The sequence below is a fragment of the Hevea brasiliensis genome, chromosome 9, assembly GCF_030052815.1.
Source record: "Hevea brasiliensis isolate MT/VB/25A 57/8 chromosome 9, ASM3005281v1, whole genome shotgun sequence".
NCBI lineage: Eukaryota > Viridiplantae > Streptophyta > Magnoliopsida > Malpighiales > Euphorbiaceae > Hevea > Hevea brasiliensis.
In genome coordinates, this window is record NC_079501.1 from 75,443,070 (window position 1) to 75,460,650 (window position 17,581).

The 17,581-nt window shown below is 35.3% G+C and overlaps 1 protein-coding gene across 1 annotated transcript in view; it reads right to left on the reverse strand.

Moving 5' to 3' along the window:
• The window catches only part of LOC110668462 (DNA topoisomerase 3-beta), a 69,291-nt gene that overhangs the window by 41,435 nt on the left and 10,275 nt on the right, over positions 1-17,581 (reverse strand). Inside the window, exons 5-8 of the mRNA XM_021829699.2 lie at positions 15,590-15,689; positions 9,167-9,410; positions 6,255-6,417; positions 6,048-6,167 (exon numbers count right to left, since the gene is read on the reverse strand). Of these exons, the coding sequence (XP_021685391.2) occupies positions 6,048-6,167; positions 6,255-6,417; positions 9,167-9,410; positions 15,590-15,689 (627 nt within the window). The remainder of the gene's footprint in view (positions 1-6,047; positions 6,168-6,254; positions 6,418-9,166; positions 9,411-15,589; positions 15,690-17,581) is intronic.

The following is a 17,581-nucleotide window of genomic DNA, read 5'->3' on the forward strand; positions in this document are numbered from 1 at the left end:
TAATCCAAAGTGCTGACAGCAACAAAATAATCCAAAATCACAAGCAAATACCGAAATAGGATCTGAGAGCCAAACCTCAAAAGTCCTTTAATGGTGTACTGGATCAGGCAACAGCACACAGTGGTGGAATGAGGGGATTGAGGCGACGCTGGCAATGTTGATTGGAGTCGAAACGGCCAGTCGGCGGCCAAGGTCTCTCCTGAGCTGGGTGGTGAGAACAAATAATCACCCTAGATAGATGACCTGCTCTGATACCATGTAGAAAGAGATGATTCTCATATATTTCAATTAATCTGTACATGGTTATTTATATACAATTGATTCCTATAATTGTGTTATACTAATTAGGAAGAAATCCTAAATAAGAAATCCTAAATAGGAATACAGAATACAGAATATACACAGAAATAATATAATGATTGACTTTCCATAACATGTCCTATGGACTAACTTCTTTACCCACACTCATCCATGATGTGGGAACCTGTTATATAGCAGCCTGCACACTTAGTAAAACAAAGCGATAGGGAGAGAAAGAGAGAAATTGATGAGAAAAGAGAGATTGGATGAGAAAAGAAATATATTGGATTAGAAGAGAAGAGAACGTTCAGAGATGAGAGAAAAGTATTCTTGTTTATTGATTCTTGGAATAAATCTCCTCTAGTACATTTCTCTTATTTATATAGCAAAGACTTCCTCTACAATAACTACTCTACTCTCCTCCTCATACAACTACAGCTCCATTCCTATTATTTCCTTTCCCATATCTAGCTCTGCTATGCGTAACAATACCTCCCCTCATAAGCACATTCTTGTCCCCAAGAATGTGAACATTCAGGAAATATGAACTGAAAATTGCAGGTACTTCCTCGTTTGTAGTTGGAAATTTGAATTGAATGGCCCAAAAAAAAAAAATGGCTGGAAGTTTCAGCTACATCCTTCTCTTCAGCTGAAAGTATGAACACAAAAGTGACAAAGAGTTAATTTTCTTCCTTTCTCTTCTCCCAATTTCCCATGTTTGTTTCTTTAAGATCACAATACCATTTGGTGGTTTAATTTTCTTCCTTTCCCTTCTTGATATTTCCCATTTATCTTCCATGAGACTGATAAGAGTAAAACAGTTGAATTTACTATCTTTGCTCCCCAAATACTGCCACTTGCTACCAACACTCACACTTTTTGAAACACCTTTATATTTCTTTTTTTTTCAAAAATATTCCCAAGAAGTTCTACAGCAAACTGTTCAGTTTTGTGAATGAATTGTGCAATTACATCAGATTCAGCTCCTATTTTCCCCATTGCAAACTCTAGTTGCCCATCATTACCGTCCTCATATATCTCACCTATACTAGACATATCAACAATAAAATCTTGCTCCATCGCAGCACTAAACTGATCTTCGTATTTTTCTTCTAATCCCAACTGTGGATGAATTGTTACTTTCTGAACTTCAACAGGTATGTTGTCTTGATCCTCAGCAACCATATTTTCATTTTGAATTGAATCTAATTGATCTAGGACAATCTCCTCTCCATCAATAATATCAACCTTTTCCGCTTCTCCATCACCAACAATATCAACCTCTTCATTTTCTCTATCACCATGAAGAAATGCTGAATCATCAAGAAGGTCAGTCTCCTCCTTAACATCAAAATCTCTCGTCTCTCCTTTTTGATTTAGCAATACCCTATCACTGCCATTGCTCCAAGAATTCTTGGGTAATGATTTTGCCCTTTCTATTTGCTCTTCTAAAAATTTATCCAATTTTTGCCATCTTTGATACAGCAACTCCTCTAAGCGTTTTGTTACTCTTCTTTCATAAACTTCTAACATTCCCCTGAGATTCTTTTGTTCCCAAAATTGTACATCCATGGTTTGATGCTCAGAGTGTATTTTATTTCTAGGAAAATTTGAGGAAGAAAATATTAAAAGAAAATCAGACCTGAAGCAGGGATTCCGAACATGGAACTGCTATTGGAATTAGAAGAAAATTACAGAGAAAGAAAGAAGAAAAACCAGTGAAAAGAACAAAAAACAGGGGAATAGAAGTTGAGGTAAAAATAAGGATTTTAAGAATTTCAAGAAGGAATAGAGAAAAGAAACCCTAATAGTGCAGAAATCAAAAATAGAAAGATTGAGAAGAATTTGATAGAGGGAAAAGGAATAAGGTAGCTCTTAAGATGGGAAAAAAAATCTTTTTTTCTTTTCAAATTTTCTGGAATTTAGGAAAAATTTGGTTCTCCAAAAAAAAAAGAAAAAAAAAAAAAGAAATTAGAGACAAGGTGGAGGAAGAATAATATTTCAAGAATTTCAAGAAATGGGTTTCTTGGAATGCTGAAAATGAGAAATGAAAGAAGGGAATAGAAGAAAAAACCGGAAAGTAACAAAAGAAGAAGGAATTTGATTCAAGAATTTCAAGAAAGAAAGAAGAAGAAGAAATAGAGGTGAGAAAAGGAACAATTTTCAAGGAAAGAGGGAAGAAATTTCAGAGGAGGAGAAAGAAGAATTTGGAGGGAAAGAAGAGAGAGAATAGCATAAAGAAACCCGGAATTCTGGAACACTCCCATTGATCTGTTCAGGCTTGTGACTCCAGCAAGAAGGATTGGAAGTGAACCCAGCTCAGAATAGGGCTCTGATACCAATTTGTTACATAACAACCTGCACACTTAGTGAAACAAAGCAATAGTGAGAGAAAGAGAGAGAAATAGATGAGAAAAGAGATAGATTGAATGAGAAAAGAAATATATTGGGTGAGAAGAGGAGAACATTCAGAGATGAGAGAAAAGTATTCTTGTTTATTGATTCTTGGAATAAATCTCCTCTAGTACATTTCTCTTATTTATATAGCAAAGACTTCCTCTACAATAACTACTCTACTCTCCTCCTCATACAACTACAGCTCCATTCCTATTATTTTTTTTCCCATATCTAGCTCTGCTATGCATAACAGAACCCTTGCTCATTTAACACCACACCCGAGCGCCGGCATGGCGCGTCGCTTTTCGTTAATGCCCTACACCCTTGCATATTTCTTACTACACCCGGGCTCCGATGTAGCGCGTCATAAGTAGAGGACGCCCCAACGTTTATATCATTTGAATCCATATCATAAGATGTGACAAAATTTTTACACTGGTTGTCACCTACCGCAACCCTCCTCCTTTATCCAGGTTTGGGACCGGCTAAGCGCAAAATAATTCAAATTATAATATTTACCTAAGGCCCTATTTGTTATGGAGAAAAAAAAACTCATCTAGGGAAAATGTTTTTAGGAAAATAAATATATTTTTTGATGGTTGGAAAATACTTTTTGTCATTTGGTGCATATTGATAATAATAAATTTTTTACATATTAATTTGATATAAAAGATGGTATACTATTTATAAAATCAATATAATGTATGAGATTTATATCCAAATTTGAGTTAATCCATAACAACAATAATAATAATAATAATAATAATAGTGTTATTTGTAGCTTAAAAAAAAGAAGAATATTGCTATTATTATTATTATTATTATTAGTATAATATAATTCTATTGTATTATTATAACTATTTATTATACACTCAAAAAAGTTTTAGAATTTAGACAAAGTAAACAAGAAAAAAGAATCTATGGCACATTAAGATAGCCTAGCAACATAGCATGAACAGTGAATAGAGACCAAATTCGTCTCCTGTCATAAACAATGAATCACAAAAAAATGACTTCCCATTCTCAAAACAAGTTATTTTCAGCAAACAAAGCAAGCCTAAATATCATTATAATCTTGTATATCAAATAACTTATAGTGAAAAAGCCAAATAAATAATTTATTACAAAAAAGTTATATATATATTTTTAAAAAATAAAAAAAAAATGATTATATGTTTATATAAACATAGTGCAATACTAAATTATTACACAAGAATTTATGTAACAAAACTAACAAATAGCCTAAACAAAATATCAAAAGAAATATATTTCTGTATAGTTTGTGTTAAAATTGTAACTTTTAAATACAAATCTAAATAAAAAAAAATCCACTAGTTCTCAAAAAAAAAAAAGGAAAAAAAAAAACTTTTAAATACAAATCTACATACAAATTATTTAACATTGATGTGTGCTGCCTTTTAGTCTTCCAGAATTTCATTCATTTTTCCATTCTCTTTTTTGACAAGTCTTGCACAACACATAGGGGAACATGTGACATTCATTTCTATAACGGTTTACCATTTGCAGACCTCAAGTACACCTTGGTTACGAGAGTAAAAAAGTGCAACACCTTAAGGAGTTGGACCTTGTATCCTAACAAATGTGACTAAACTACATTGGTTTGCAATTTGTTTGGATAGAGGGGCAAGACGGGATAGGAAACGAAAAAGTCAGAAGATAAAAGATACATTGGTTAAGAGTTTAATAAGGTTGGGGGAAAAAAGCCTTAAGGACGAGGCAAATAGTTATCCTTTCAAACCCTACTTTTCTTTCCTATCATAATTAAGAGAATAAGAGCTATATGATATGAACATGCCTAACTCTACCTCAAAAGCTATCTCACAAGGAAAGGTTTGCAAATCCATATATGTAACACTCAAGACCTACCTGCAAAATCGATGTGGGACGCTTCATTCCCAACCCCTAGTTCACAAGGGGAGGTTTGCAAACCCATACATATAACACCCAAGACCTTCTTGTCGAACCGATGTGGGACGCATCATTCACACTCAAGACCTCTCTGCAGAACCGATGTGGAACGCATCATTCCCGAGGGCGTTCAATCTAAAGGGGGTTGGGAATTCCCGAGGGCGTTCAATCTAAAAGGGGCTGGGAATGATGCATCGATTCTGCTGGAAGGTCTTGGGTGTTATATATATAGGTTTGCAAACTTCATCTTGTGAGCTAGCTTTTGAGGTGTAGTTAAGAAGGTTCACATCACTATCACTCTCTCAACATTATTAATATTTAATAAGAAAATACTATGCTACCATTAATGCTTAAATTTGGAAAATTACCCAGCCTCCCATTTCTTTTCTTTCCCTATCCCCTAGATTAAACACTATCTTTTCCTTTCCTCTCCAACAAAAAGGTAACACTGAAAACTAACAAAACAAAAATAATAAATTCAATGAATTTCTAATAGACCAAGAATTTCACTTTTTTTAAATTTCTTTTCCAAAATAAAGATTGTCATAAGCAGTGCCCATACATGTACATATTATATTATACAAAGTTTTATATATTTTTTGGTATAAATAAATTTATAAAGTTTTATACATTTTTGGGTAGAAATATATTTTAGAACAAAAATAATTACTACATATATATTAGAATTATTATTCTCAAGATTATTTGCATGCATATATTATTTTATATAAAATTACTCTTATCAATTCAAATAACAATTTTAAGACAACAAAAGTTTGGATTAGTAAAAAAAATTCTATAACCAATTGATTTCAACTATAATTAACAAATTAAATATGTTTTCCATGACTTATATAAAATAACTAATGACTTATATAAAATAACTAATCAAACTTTAACTATAAGAATATAATATTAAGAAAATAAATATGTGTACCCTTTTTTGTCCTACAAACATTTGTCATCTTATACATAATTATAATTATATAGATAAGCTTGACTTCATAAAAAACATATATTTTATGGCCATTATAGACCTAACTTGTTTAGTCATTAGGCCTTTTTATTTCTATCTATCTCAAAACTTAAAACATCACCGTTAATTAGACCTGGCCATGGGCTGATTCAAAAACAAAACGGGAATCAAACCAGTTTAAACTACTGGTCAAACCCATGTTTGACTCGAATTGTGAATGAACCGGACCGGATTGAACCAGAACTGAAACCCTGGGGGAAAAGGCCTGTTCAGGTTCACTCTTTTGGTGAACCGTTAATCTTTCTATGATTCATCAATTTAACAATACACATCTAACTAAAAAATAAAAAGGAAGAAAAAACCTAAAAATAGTATCATGAATAGTCTATTACATAACACCAAAAACTATTTCCCCAATCCAAAAACAATCACAAGTATTTCTAACCTTTAGAAGGTTCACTGTGTTCAGACCAGAAGGGCGACTTTTGCTTTCCTGTTTCTCTGATATATCAATCACTTCTAATATTCCATCTTGTATTACCTGCTTTTGAAACATCGTAGCAACCTGCAATGTGTAGAAATTTGAAACACCTTACTTTGTAGATAAAAACTATGAATACTATAATCCAATTCAAGGAAAAGAACACCTCACATCTAAGTCAAATAACCTGCGACGTTCCCATTCTAGTTGAAGTTCATAGCCATCAATTATTATGTAAGGCTGCAATGCCCAAAAATTTTCTGGTTTAAAAGTAGCAATTTGCAAATAACGTTGTACACAAAAGCCAAGGGTAGGAGTTTGACAAGGCCCATAGCTGAAAAAGGCAATTAGCAAGCACAATTAACTAATTGCTTGAGATGTAAGTGGAATGAAAATGCAACACAGCATATACCAATACATACACAAAATTGAAAATGTTGAAATCAAGTGAACATGTGATCACAAGCAAGGAAAGCTATAAATTGGGGTCAAAGTTCACATTGCCTCCACTTGACAATATTGCTTTGCCCATTTTATCACTTGCATGATTCCTATGATGTAAGTTTGCCAAATATTTCAGTATAGCAATAACAACTAAGCCTTAATTCTAAAGTAGTTGGAATTAGCTAAATGAATCCTGTTTCGCTATTTAACTTTGTTTGAGACCAGTTCTGCATCAATATTCAAAGATTTTAAATCTTTTGAAACAATTTCTCTCTACATTTTTCTTCATCATTCCTTCCACCACTAATTTATCATATTTCCATACATAAGCACTTGATTCTTAATGTTGGATATGATCAAACTATCTTAATCGATGCTCTCTCATTTTAATGTTGAAAAAAATTATTTTGCCACATATTTCAATGTTTCAAAAAAATAATCACACAACACACATGTAAATTAGAATAAAGAAATAGAAAACAAGAAAAACACTTCACAAAAATTTTACGTGATTCCAGCAATATGCCTAATTCTACAAAGAGCCACCTACGTTTTCACTATGAAGGATAGAACTAAAACCATTTACTTACAGAGTTGATAAGGTTTTCTTTCACAAGTAGGAATAGGAGAAACCTGAAATTACAAAAATATCCCTACTCCCCCTCTCGCTAACTTAGGGGTTCCCCCTCCCTTCCTCCCTCCCTACATAACCTTATCAAATGTTCTCCCTCACTCCCTCCCTCCTAACCTAATTAGAGGTAACAGACAATCCCTCCTAAACTAATTAGAGGTTACGGCCTACCCCTGCCTCTCTTTACATGATTTTCAATACTTGCTAATCTTGTGAAAATGTGCTAAAATGGTAATCTTGTATAATTTAGTATCATGCATACAAGATACATATAAAAATAACTAAACACACAAATTTTTTAACTTTTATAAGTAAATTTTGGTTTGTAGGCTCTTGGGGTTTTAGGCAAGATGATCTATTTTCGCCATTTTTATTTGCATTCTTTCGTTGATGTTTGTAGCAAAATGATAAAGACGAGCATTATTTGGGGTTTTACATAGTATCAATATTAGATGTAACACTATAACTAGAAAATTGTTTCTGACTTGGACTTTGCTAATAATTCTATGTTCGTATTTAATAAAAGAATTTATGTAAGTTATAAAATCAAAAAAAAAAGTGTTTGCTTTAAAACTAACATGTCTTGAGTGAATTGCTGAGTACAAACCGAAATCAGGATGTGCTAACTAGTTTAAACCACTTAATAGTGCATGATCCAAGATTACCCATTGATTAGCTTAGAAGTTCCACCAGGTAGTGGCCCAAGGTTCACCACCTCAATGATCTAATGGACACAAAAATCAACATATATAAGGTTTTTAGGGGATCCATCAGTCTCATTCTTCATTTAATATTACCCTTTAGCATTTGTCCATGTTTAGATTATTGTGAGAGTAGCTATGATGCACTGACACACCTTCAAAAGGTACGCAATAATGGACACATCAAATCATGTTCAAGAAAAACAAAAATAAAAATGTTTGGCATGCGTGTCCAATACTTTTTATACATACCAGACACATTTACCACTTCAGAAATGTTTTTCATACTGAATATTTTTTCAAATTAATAAAATAGAAAAATATTGTTAAAGTTTTATATATATATATATATATTAGGAGGGTACCCCTTAAAACCTCACAAAATTAAGAATACGAAATTGCATTAATAACTAGCTAAAGGTAAGTGCTCTTTTTGAAATATGAGGATCTAGTTATGACTAATAATAGTTGTCTTTATTAATTTTATCATGAAATACAAATTAAACTGAATCTTCTTAAGCTGAACATTATTTTTAAATATTTTACTAGATATTATATAAAGATTTTTCTTATTATGTAAATATGTATGATGTATGCATGTCTGCACGTGTGTGGGTGAGTGGATGGGTGTGTGGAATGTCCCCAGTGTGTTGTGTCTTGATTTTATAAAAATTGTTGCGTCCAGAGTCGCTTCGCGTCTGTGTCCATGCAATTGCTAGGTTTGAAACTTTAATTAAGGACTTTTAGTTGGGTCTCAAAAACTTGGCGTCTAAGAAGTCACCTAATCACCTTAGTATGCAACTTATTGCAATTTTGCTTAATGCCTAATTCCCTTCAGCATAAAGCTATCAAAAAGTAAAGCTGCAGCTGGGATGTCAAGATAGGCACTAATGTTATAGTGAGATGCTACAGAAGAGAGGGCAAGATGTCAACATAAATGATAATGTCACTCATAAAAGGCCTTGCAACTTCATTTCAAGGCATCACAATCATTTTTTGTTAATAAAACATAAAGTTGGCAATTAGACCCATATTTGTTTTTTGGAAGGATGTGTGGGAAGGATAGCTAGGAAAGGGATACTTCATTGTCTAATTATCCTCAAATGCATATCAGAAAATAAATTCAGAAGCACCATAAATAAACTACATTATTTTCTCCAACCTATTTGGGTTCACTGATTCCAGACTTCATGACAGAATTCCTTACAAAATATTCAAACTACGTAAAGCATTAGCTAAACAAAGCATCAAAATCCTGAAGACAAATGCATGATAAATATAATTAGAGAGAGATAGAGAGAACTTACGAGATAACTCTTGAATCAAGATTTCCGTACTTTCCCTGGAAAAAGCTAGTTTGAAATCTTGTAAATGCAACACCAACTTTTAAATCTATCTCTTGCCGAGCATCTACAGCTAATGCCTCATCTCTGTTGGGTTGAGCAAGGTTGTCCATAGCCTTCAAAATGTCTTTCTCAGTAACTGAAGAAAACCTTGCACGATAAACCTTTCTTCTAGCATCATTTCTATGGAAACCGCTGCATTCAATCACTGCGAGAACAACTAAAATTTAGCAAGGACAAACAAACAGCAAGAAAAGTTAAATTTAAGCAACAACAGAAACTAAATTGCAAACACCATAGCCTGTTTTATACAAATTTTTAATCAACCAATATTCAGGCATTGATTAAATTACAACAAATTCAGCAGTCAAATAATAGGAGAGAGTTAATGTCACGTGACCCTTTCTACTCTTTGAATAAGTCTAAGTAATTGATTTTTTGTTTTATTTGTTAATTAGTTGCCCTTTTTGCTGCTGTTGACTAGCAGAGTTTACTTCCATGTAAATAGCTATTCTGTTAGCTATACTGCTATTTAAGTGAATGAATAATCAAGTCCAAGGCAGGGAGAAATAACTTAAACGTTCTTTTGACGTTGAGGCCTTGGTTTCCTCCATTAAACCTACTTTACTTTTTTTTTTTTTTCCCTTAAGCTCATATCAGAATAGGTTCAAGAAGTAAAAAACAGTTTGTACCAAAGTGGTATCAGAGCTCGGGAATGGACCAGAGAGTGGAACAATTAGAGCAAACTGTCCAGTCACTTTCTGGTGGACAGGAGGGAATTGCGAAGCGTCTAGAAGAGCTTTTTTCCCAACTGAATGTGCGAATGGATCGGTTAACTTCCCAATCTTCTCAAGGGAAGGGCATCGATTCGGATACAGCAACTCCAGAATCCAGGATACGACCTAACAGTTCCGGGGCTACCTCCTCTTATACGCCAAAGATGGTTAAATTGGACTTCCCACGCTTTGATGAAAAAGAAGATGCCACGAGTTGGGTTTGTCGAGCAGAACAGTTCTTCCAATTTCATCGAACCCCCGATGAGGATAGAGTGGAAATAGCTTCCTTCCACATGATTGGAGACGCCCAATTGTGGTATCAAGTGCTGCGAAGGGAAAATCCTTCTATTACTTGGGACGAATTTAAAGAGGGATTTTACTCACGGTACGGCGCAAATCAACTAACAGATTTTTTTGGTGAGTTAGCGAAATTACAGCAGCAGGGCACTGTGCAATCGTATCAGGTTCAGTTTGAAAAACTGCTAGCCAAGGTGGGAGATCTATCACAGGCTAGGCAGGTGAGTTGTTTCGTCAGTGGGTTGGCCCCTGCGATTCGGACAGACGTTCAAGCCAATCGGCCGAAATCTTTATCAGAAGCCATTGCGCTTGCTCGGCTGTTTGAAGCAAGAAATTCAGCTACAGGGAAGGGATTCTCCGCCACTCGCACAACGCATCAGGCACCACGTCAAAGCCCAACTAATTCTCCTCAGCCGGCTACTGGTAACATCAAGAGACTGACTTGGGATGAGCTCAACGAACGGAAGAGATTGGGTCTGTGTTTCAAATGCAATGAGAAATTTGGGCCTGGACATAGGTGTAAAAAGCTTTTTTCTATTCAAGTCGTTTCTTGAAGATAGCGATGATGATGCTGACATGGAAATAGAGGAGCACGATCCTACAGAAGAGATACCAGCCATCTCCTTACACGCGATTGCTGGTTTTGAAGGACCAGAAACAATGAGACTTACTGGAACAGTTGAGAAATTGAAGGGAATCATTCTTGTTGATTCGGGCAGCACTCATAATTTTGTGAGTGAAAGTTTCGCAAAAAGAGCCGGGATTGAGCCGACTAATGCAAAGAAATTGAAGGTACAAGTAGCATCCGGGGAGGAATTAATAAGCCCAGGTAAATGTACACAAACACAAATACTCATTCAAGGAAGCACAGTAATTGTTGATTTGTACATTTTACCAGTAGAGGGCTATGATCTGGTTTTAGGGACTCAGTGGTTGCGAACACTCGGTCCAATAATTTGGGATTTTTCGAAACTTCTAATGGCATTTTTCCAGAATGGGAAGCATGTAATTTTTCAGGGCTCTCAAATTCCAGAAAACCAGATTGTGTCGGCTGAACACATGGAGCAGCTTGTGAAGCTTCTGAAACGGGGATTCCTATTGCAAATTACGGGGAGTACACAATCTTGTTCACAGGTTCCCGAACTGCATCCCGAAATACAAGGTCTGTTGGAAGAATTTAGAGGAGTTTTGGCCAAACCAAAGGGACTGCCACCACAACGCTGCCATGACCATAAAATTCCACTGAAGACCCCAGAACCGATTTCGGTAAGACCTTACCGTTACCCCCATTATCAAAAATCCGAGATTGAAAAGATTGTGAAGGAGTTACTTACTGCTGGGATAATTCGGCCAAGCCAAAGTCCATATTCTGCCCCTGTTTTATTGGTGAAGAAGGCAGATGGATCTTGGCGAATGTGCGTCGATTATCGAGAATTAAACAAAAATACAGTCAAAGATAAATTTCCCATTCCTATTGTTGAAGAGCTGCTGGATGAACTTGAGGGTGCTCAATTCTTCACCAAATTGGACCTCAGATCAGGTTATTATCAAGTTCGAGTTAGCCCTCCGACATTGGAAAAACAGCTTTCCGAACTCATCAAGGACATTACGAGTTTCTAGTAATGCCCTTCGGCCTCACCAACGCTCCATCAACGTTTCAGTCTTTGATGAATGAGGTATTCCAAAAATATTTGAGGAAATTTGTCCTTGTGTTCTTTGATGACATACTTATCTACAGTAAAACTTGGAGTGACCATATTCAACATTTAAGAATTGTATTTTCAATTTTACAATCTCATCAATTATTTTTAAAAATTGATAAGTTTCAGTTCTGCCAATGTGATGTTATGTACCTTGGTCATGTGATTTCTAATGGTGGAGTTATCAGAGATCCAAAGAAAGATAGAAGCTATTCAGAATTGGCCAAAGCCTTCATCACTGAAAGCTTTGAGGGGATTTCTGGGGCTGTGTGGTTATTACAGGAAATTTATTCAACATTTTGGGAAAATTGCTGGTCCTTTAACCAACATGTTGAAGAAAGATGGGTTTCGGTGGTCACCGCTGGCAGAAGATGCATTCAATAAATTAAAAGTGGTGATGACTGGTGCTCCAGTTTTGGCTCTACCGAATTTTAGTAAGCCATTTTTAATTGTATGCGATGCTTGGTCGGGCATAGCGTGATTTATGCAGAACGCCCAATTGCTTTCTTCATCAAGCTTTACATGGTAAGCACCTCCTTCTATCTACTTATGAGAAGGAAATGTTGGCAATCGGTTTTAGCTGCGTAAATGGCGATCATACCTCCTCGGTCGAAATTTATTGTTCGGATGATCATCAGAGTTTGAAGCACTTGTGGAATCAAAAAATCACCACTGCTGCCCAGAATTGGTTGATGAAATTAATGGGGTTTGATTTCATTATACAATACAAGGGAGGCAAAGACAACATTGTTGCCGATGCTTTGTCTAGAAGGGAGGAATATGAGACTAATGGCGGGCAAGTTTTTGCAATCTCTTGTCCAATTCCACACTGGACAGATTCAATTAAGGAAGAAACTAATTCTCTTCCAGAATTGAAAGCAAAGGTGCAGCAAGTCCAAAAAGGAGAGGCACTGGGACCCTGGGAATATGTAGATGGCATCTTATTTTTCAAAGGAAGGATTTATTTGTCTAAAAATTCAGCTCTGATTCCTGATATTATTGAGCAATTCCACAACAGCACTCATGAAGGTTTTTTCAAGACCCTCCAGAGGATAAGGTCCACTTTTTACTCACCAAATCTTAAGAGTAAAGTGCGAACCTTTATAAGGGAATGCGATGTCTGTCAGCGACACAAAGTTGAAAACACTCTTCCGGCCGGGCTGCTACAACCACTTCCAATTCCTAACAGAATTTGGGAAGAAATTTCTATGGATTTTATTGATGGCCTACCGAATTCCAGTGGCAAGACTACCATATTTGTGGTCGTGGATAGACTTTCAAAATATGCCCATTTTGTTCCCATTTCCCATCCTTATACTGCTGTGACTATTGCTCAAGTATTTTTTGATCACATATTTAAGTTCCATGGAATGCCACTGTCCATTGTGTGCGATCGTGATCCAGCTTTTACTAGTTCATTTTGGAGGGAATTGTTTGAGCTCAATGGTACTCGGTTCAATTTCAGTTCTGCTTATCACCCACAAACCGATGGGCAGACAGAGGTGGTAAACCGAACATTGGAGATGTATCTCAGATGTTTTACAAGTTCCAAACCCAAATTATGGACTAAGTGGCTGTCGTGGGCGGAATATTGTTATAATACAAGTGTTCATTCTGTCACCAGAAAAACTCCATTTGAGGTAGTTTATGGGAGACCTCCACCTGTATTGCTTTCATATGTTACAGGAACAGCTAAGGTTGCGGCAGTCGAACAAGAGCTGGTTGACCGTGATGCTGTGATTCAAGAACTCAAGGAAAAAATACAGCGGGCCCAAAATCGAATGAAGCAAGTCTATGACTTAAAGCACCAAGAGAGAGAATTTGCTGTGGGTGATTTAGTGTTCCTCAGACTGCATCCTTACAAGCAGAGGACTCTTGCTTTGAGAAAGAGTTACAAATTAGCGGCCAAGTATTATGGGCCCTTCAAGGTATTACAGAGAATTGGTGCTGTTGCCTATAAATTGGAACTGCCGGCCGGAACCAAGGTACACCCTGTGTTTCATGTATCTCTTCTCAAGAAGCATGTTGGAACTAAAAGCACAATACAGCAGCAGTTGCCATTCTTGGATGATGGTGGTGAATTAATTCCGCAACCAGAAGCTATTTTAGACAGCAGAACCAAAAGGAGGAAGCGAGAAGTCTTGATTCAGTGGCACAATTTATCTCCAGCTGAGGCAACTTGGGAGGAATTAAGTAAGATTAAACAGAAATTTCCAGATGCTTCTCTTGTGGACAAGAGAGTTGTTTAAGGGGAGGGGAATGTCACGTGACCCTTTCTACTCTTTGAATAAGTCTAAGTAATTGATTTTTTGTTTTATTTGTTAATTAGTTGCCCTTTTTGCTGCTGTTGACTAGCAGAGTTTACTTCCATGTAAATAGCTATTCTGTTAGCTATACTGCTATTTAAGTGAATGAATAATCAAGTCCAAGGCAGGGAGAAATAACTTAAACGTTCTTTTGACGTTGAGGCCTTGGTTTCCTCCATTAAACCTACTTTACTTTTTTTTTTTTTTTCCCTTAAGCTCATATCAGAATAGGTTCAAGAAGTAAAAAACAGTTTGTACCAGTTAATTCAACCACTTTTGTGAAAAGAAGCACAAGCAACGTTGTATTAGTTTCACAATGGTAAAAATTAACAGTTAATTTAATAAATCAAGAAATCACTCAAAAGCACATGCTAGCCTCAAAATGTGTGTACACATGTATTTATAGGTACATATTCAGAATACCATTTCCATTCGTCATAAAAATTTGGTGGAGGGGAAATCAATTTACATGCTTTAACTAGAAAATAAATTTTATCCAAGAAAACAACTTCATCCCACAAAAGATTAATCCATATCATAAGGTGTGACGAAATTTTTACGCTGGTTATCACCTACCGCAACCCTCCTCCTTTATCCGGGCTTGGGACCGGCTAAGCGCAAACTACTTAGGTGGAGTTCCACAAAAGATTAAACAAAAAAAAAAATTTGCTGAAGATGCAGGCATTCATCTCCATCTAAATGCTCCATATCATAGCAAATAAAATATAATCCCAAATAACTCTGGGAACATTTCTACCACCAAAATTCTCCATCTTAAACTAATGAAAGACTCGAAAGCATCGGAACAATCTCAATGTGATTTTATTTGCCCTCTCTTTTTTTTTTTTTTTTCTTTCTTCTGAACATCACGAAGAAAACTATACATCCTTTCTTGTGAATCTCTGATTCCAGCCATCAAAACCTGATATTTTGACAGCCTAATTAATCAGTCTCCCAGACAACGAGAGTTAATGAAAAAATGGACAGAATCCTCTAAAGTCCAGAACATTGAAATAGGCCCTCCAGTATTGGAATACATCTAAAGCATCTGTCATTATTGATTAAAGGGTGTCCCATGAGAGGATAGGATTAGATGTACACAACCTTTGTCTCCCTTTGCAAGGAGGCTGCTTCAATATTTTGAACCCATGACCTCCAAAATTGAAATGGAGCAACCTTGTGATTGCACAAAAGTTTATCCTCACACTCATTCTTGGTAAAAATCAAAGATTCAGACACTGAATTTGGACTGCATCTAGTATGTAAAAACAAGAGTTTCATCAAAGCAACTAAAAACAATGAAGTTACCTTCAAAGCATATATTTTCTCCTTCACGGTCACAGTCCAACCACAATACCAAATGACCACAGCCACGAGCTTCCTGACTTAAATGCCTACAAATATGAGCCTTAATACCAAAAAAGACAGTTAAAAAGTATTTAACAGAAACAGAACTCAAGGACTGTTAAAAAAAAAAAAAAACTCATAAAAAATGCCATGCATATGCTTCAAAGTTCAAACAAACAAAATCTTCTTTTTCATAGGATATTTTGAGCTACAAGTAAACCATATTCAGGAACTGATGTAGAACCTAGAAAGAACACTTGAAAGGGGATGAGAAACAATTCTCAAATTTTTGTATTAATTCACAAAATCAATGAATTTTCAATAACAAAAGTCTTTAATAAAATACCTAGATGACATAGGTATTTATAGTATAATAACTAGTCCTACTAGTACTAAACAAGAAAATAATAAACAAACACTAAATAGGAATCCCAAACAAACTCAAACTTCCTAAACAAAATAAAATAATACTTCCTAAATAATAACAGAATTCTTAAATTTCCTAATACTAAAAAAATCTAAATTAAAGATCTTAATTTTACAATTAAAAATTGAATAAAAATAATTCCTGAATTAAATCTTCCTTGACTGCATCAAGAACATTTCTCCAAATATGTCATTGAGCTATTTAACCAAATTGCAGCTATTAACTTATCGCATAAGTACACAAGACAAGCATTGATGATCATCATAAGGGCAACATGGCCGAACCACTTCCCATGTTCAAAGGAGCAATCACAAGAGCTAGAGCCAAGGCATTGCAAGGACTAGTTCAAGCACATATTGATCAAGTATGACAACCCAACATGCAAGGAATTCAAGAGGAGCACAAGTGTGGCGTGTTAATGCAATTCAATATTCAAAGTGAACCAAACCATGGTCGAGCAAAGTGAGCCGAACCAAGGTCCAACCAAACCGAACCTCTTCAATCCCAAAGAGATTCCAATTCTGTCCATTCAGCAACCTTGCACCTTGTAAGCTTTATCCAAGTTGCAAAGGAAAGTGAGAGAATCTCTTGTCCAAGATATAAAGGAAAAAGCAACATTGTCATTTTCAACTATAAGATAAAAGAAACTTTTGTAATCAAATTTCAAAATTCAACACTTGGAAAAACTCTTGGAAAAACTATAATGTGATTTGTACTTAAAATGGGAATGAATGTATTTTATCCAACACTTGGAAAAACTCTTGGATAAAGACTCCAAGTGTTGGCAGAACCATGGACAGCCTTATAAGGCTTTCTTCTTCATTTTGTTAGTTCAGTTTTAGAATCTGCCATTATTAAGCTTGTAAGCTTAAGAACTCCTTTGAAAGAGTTTTATGTATATTTTTCCTAAGTTCCGCTAAGAACTTAGATTCAATATAATTTAGTCACTTATATTATCACTTATATTATCGCATTTTGATGTCTAGTATAATCTGGCACAAGTTGCCCTATTTGTATCAGATCCTTTACTTTCTTCTACTAATAAAAGTGGTTATTCTTCACATATTGGTGTTTATGTTATCTTGTTAGTAAAAGAGTTGTTTAAGTTTTGATTGTTGCTTGGTTTTGGACGTTCCATGGGAAAATCATTTCAACAGAATGTGAGCTTGCTTCTAGCCTAGACGTGAGCTTGCATCAAGCACTTGCATAAGATAACAGCTAACGCATGCATTTTGCAACCGTCAAAACTGTCTAGGGTAAACTCTTTCACACTTTCATACAATCAAGAAGTGAAAAGCCCTACAGAATATCAATTATAACACATCAAGCACACATATGCATGCACATCAAGAGATAGATATGCAAATAGTTACATATTATATATACATATAAGGACAACATGTGCAACATTATTACATTATCTATCATAAAATGTAAAATTTGCATGCCCAGATAACTAGCAAACATAAAAACATTGCCAATTTTTATAACTGTCATAAGAACTTCAATTTCAACATTTTGTTAAT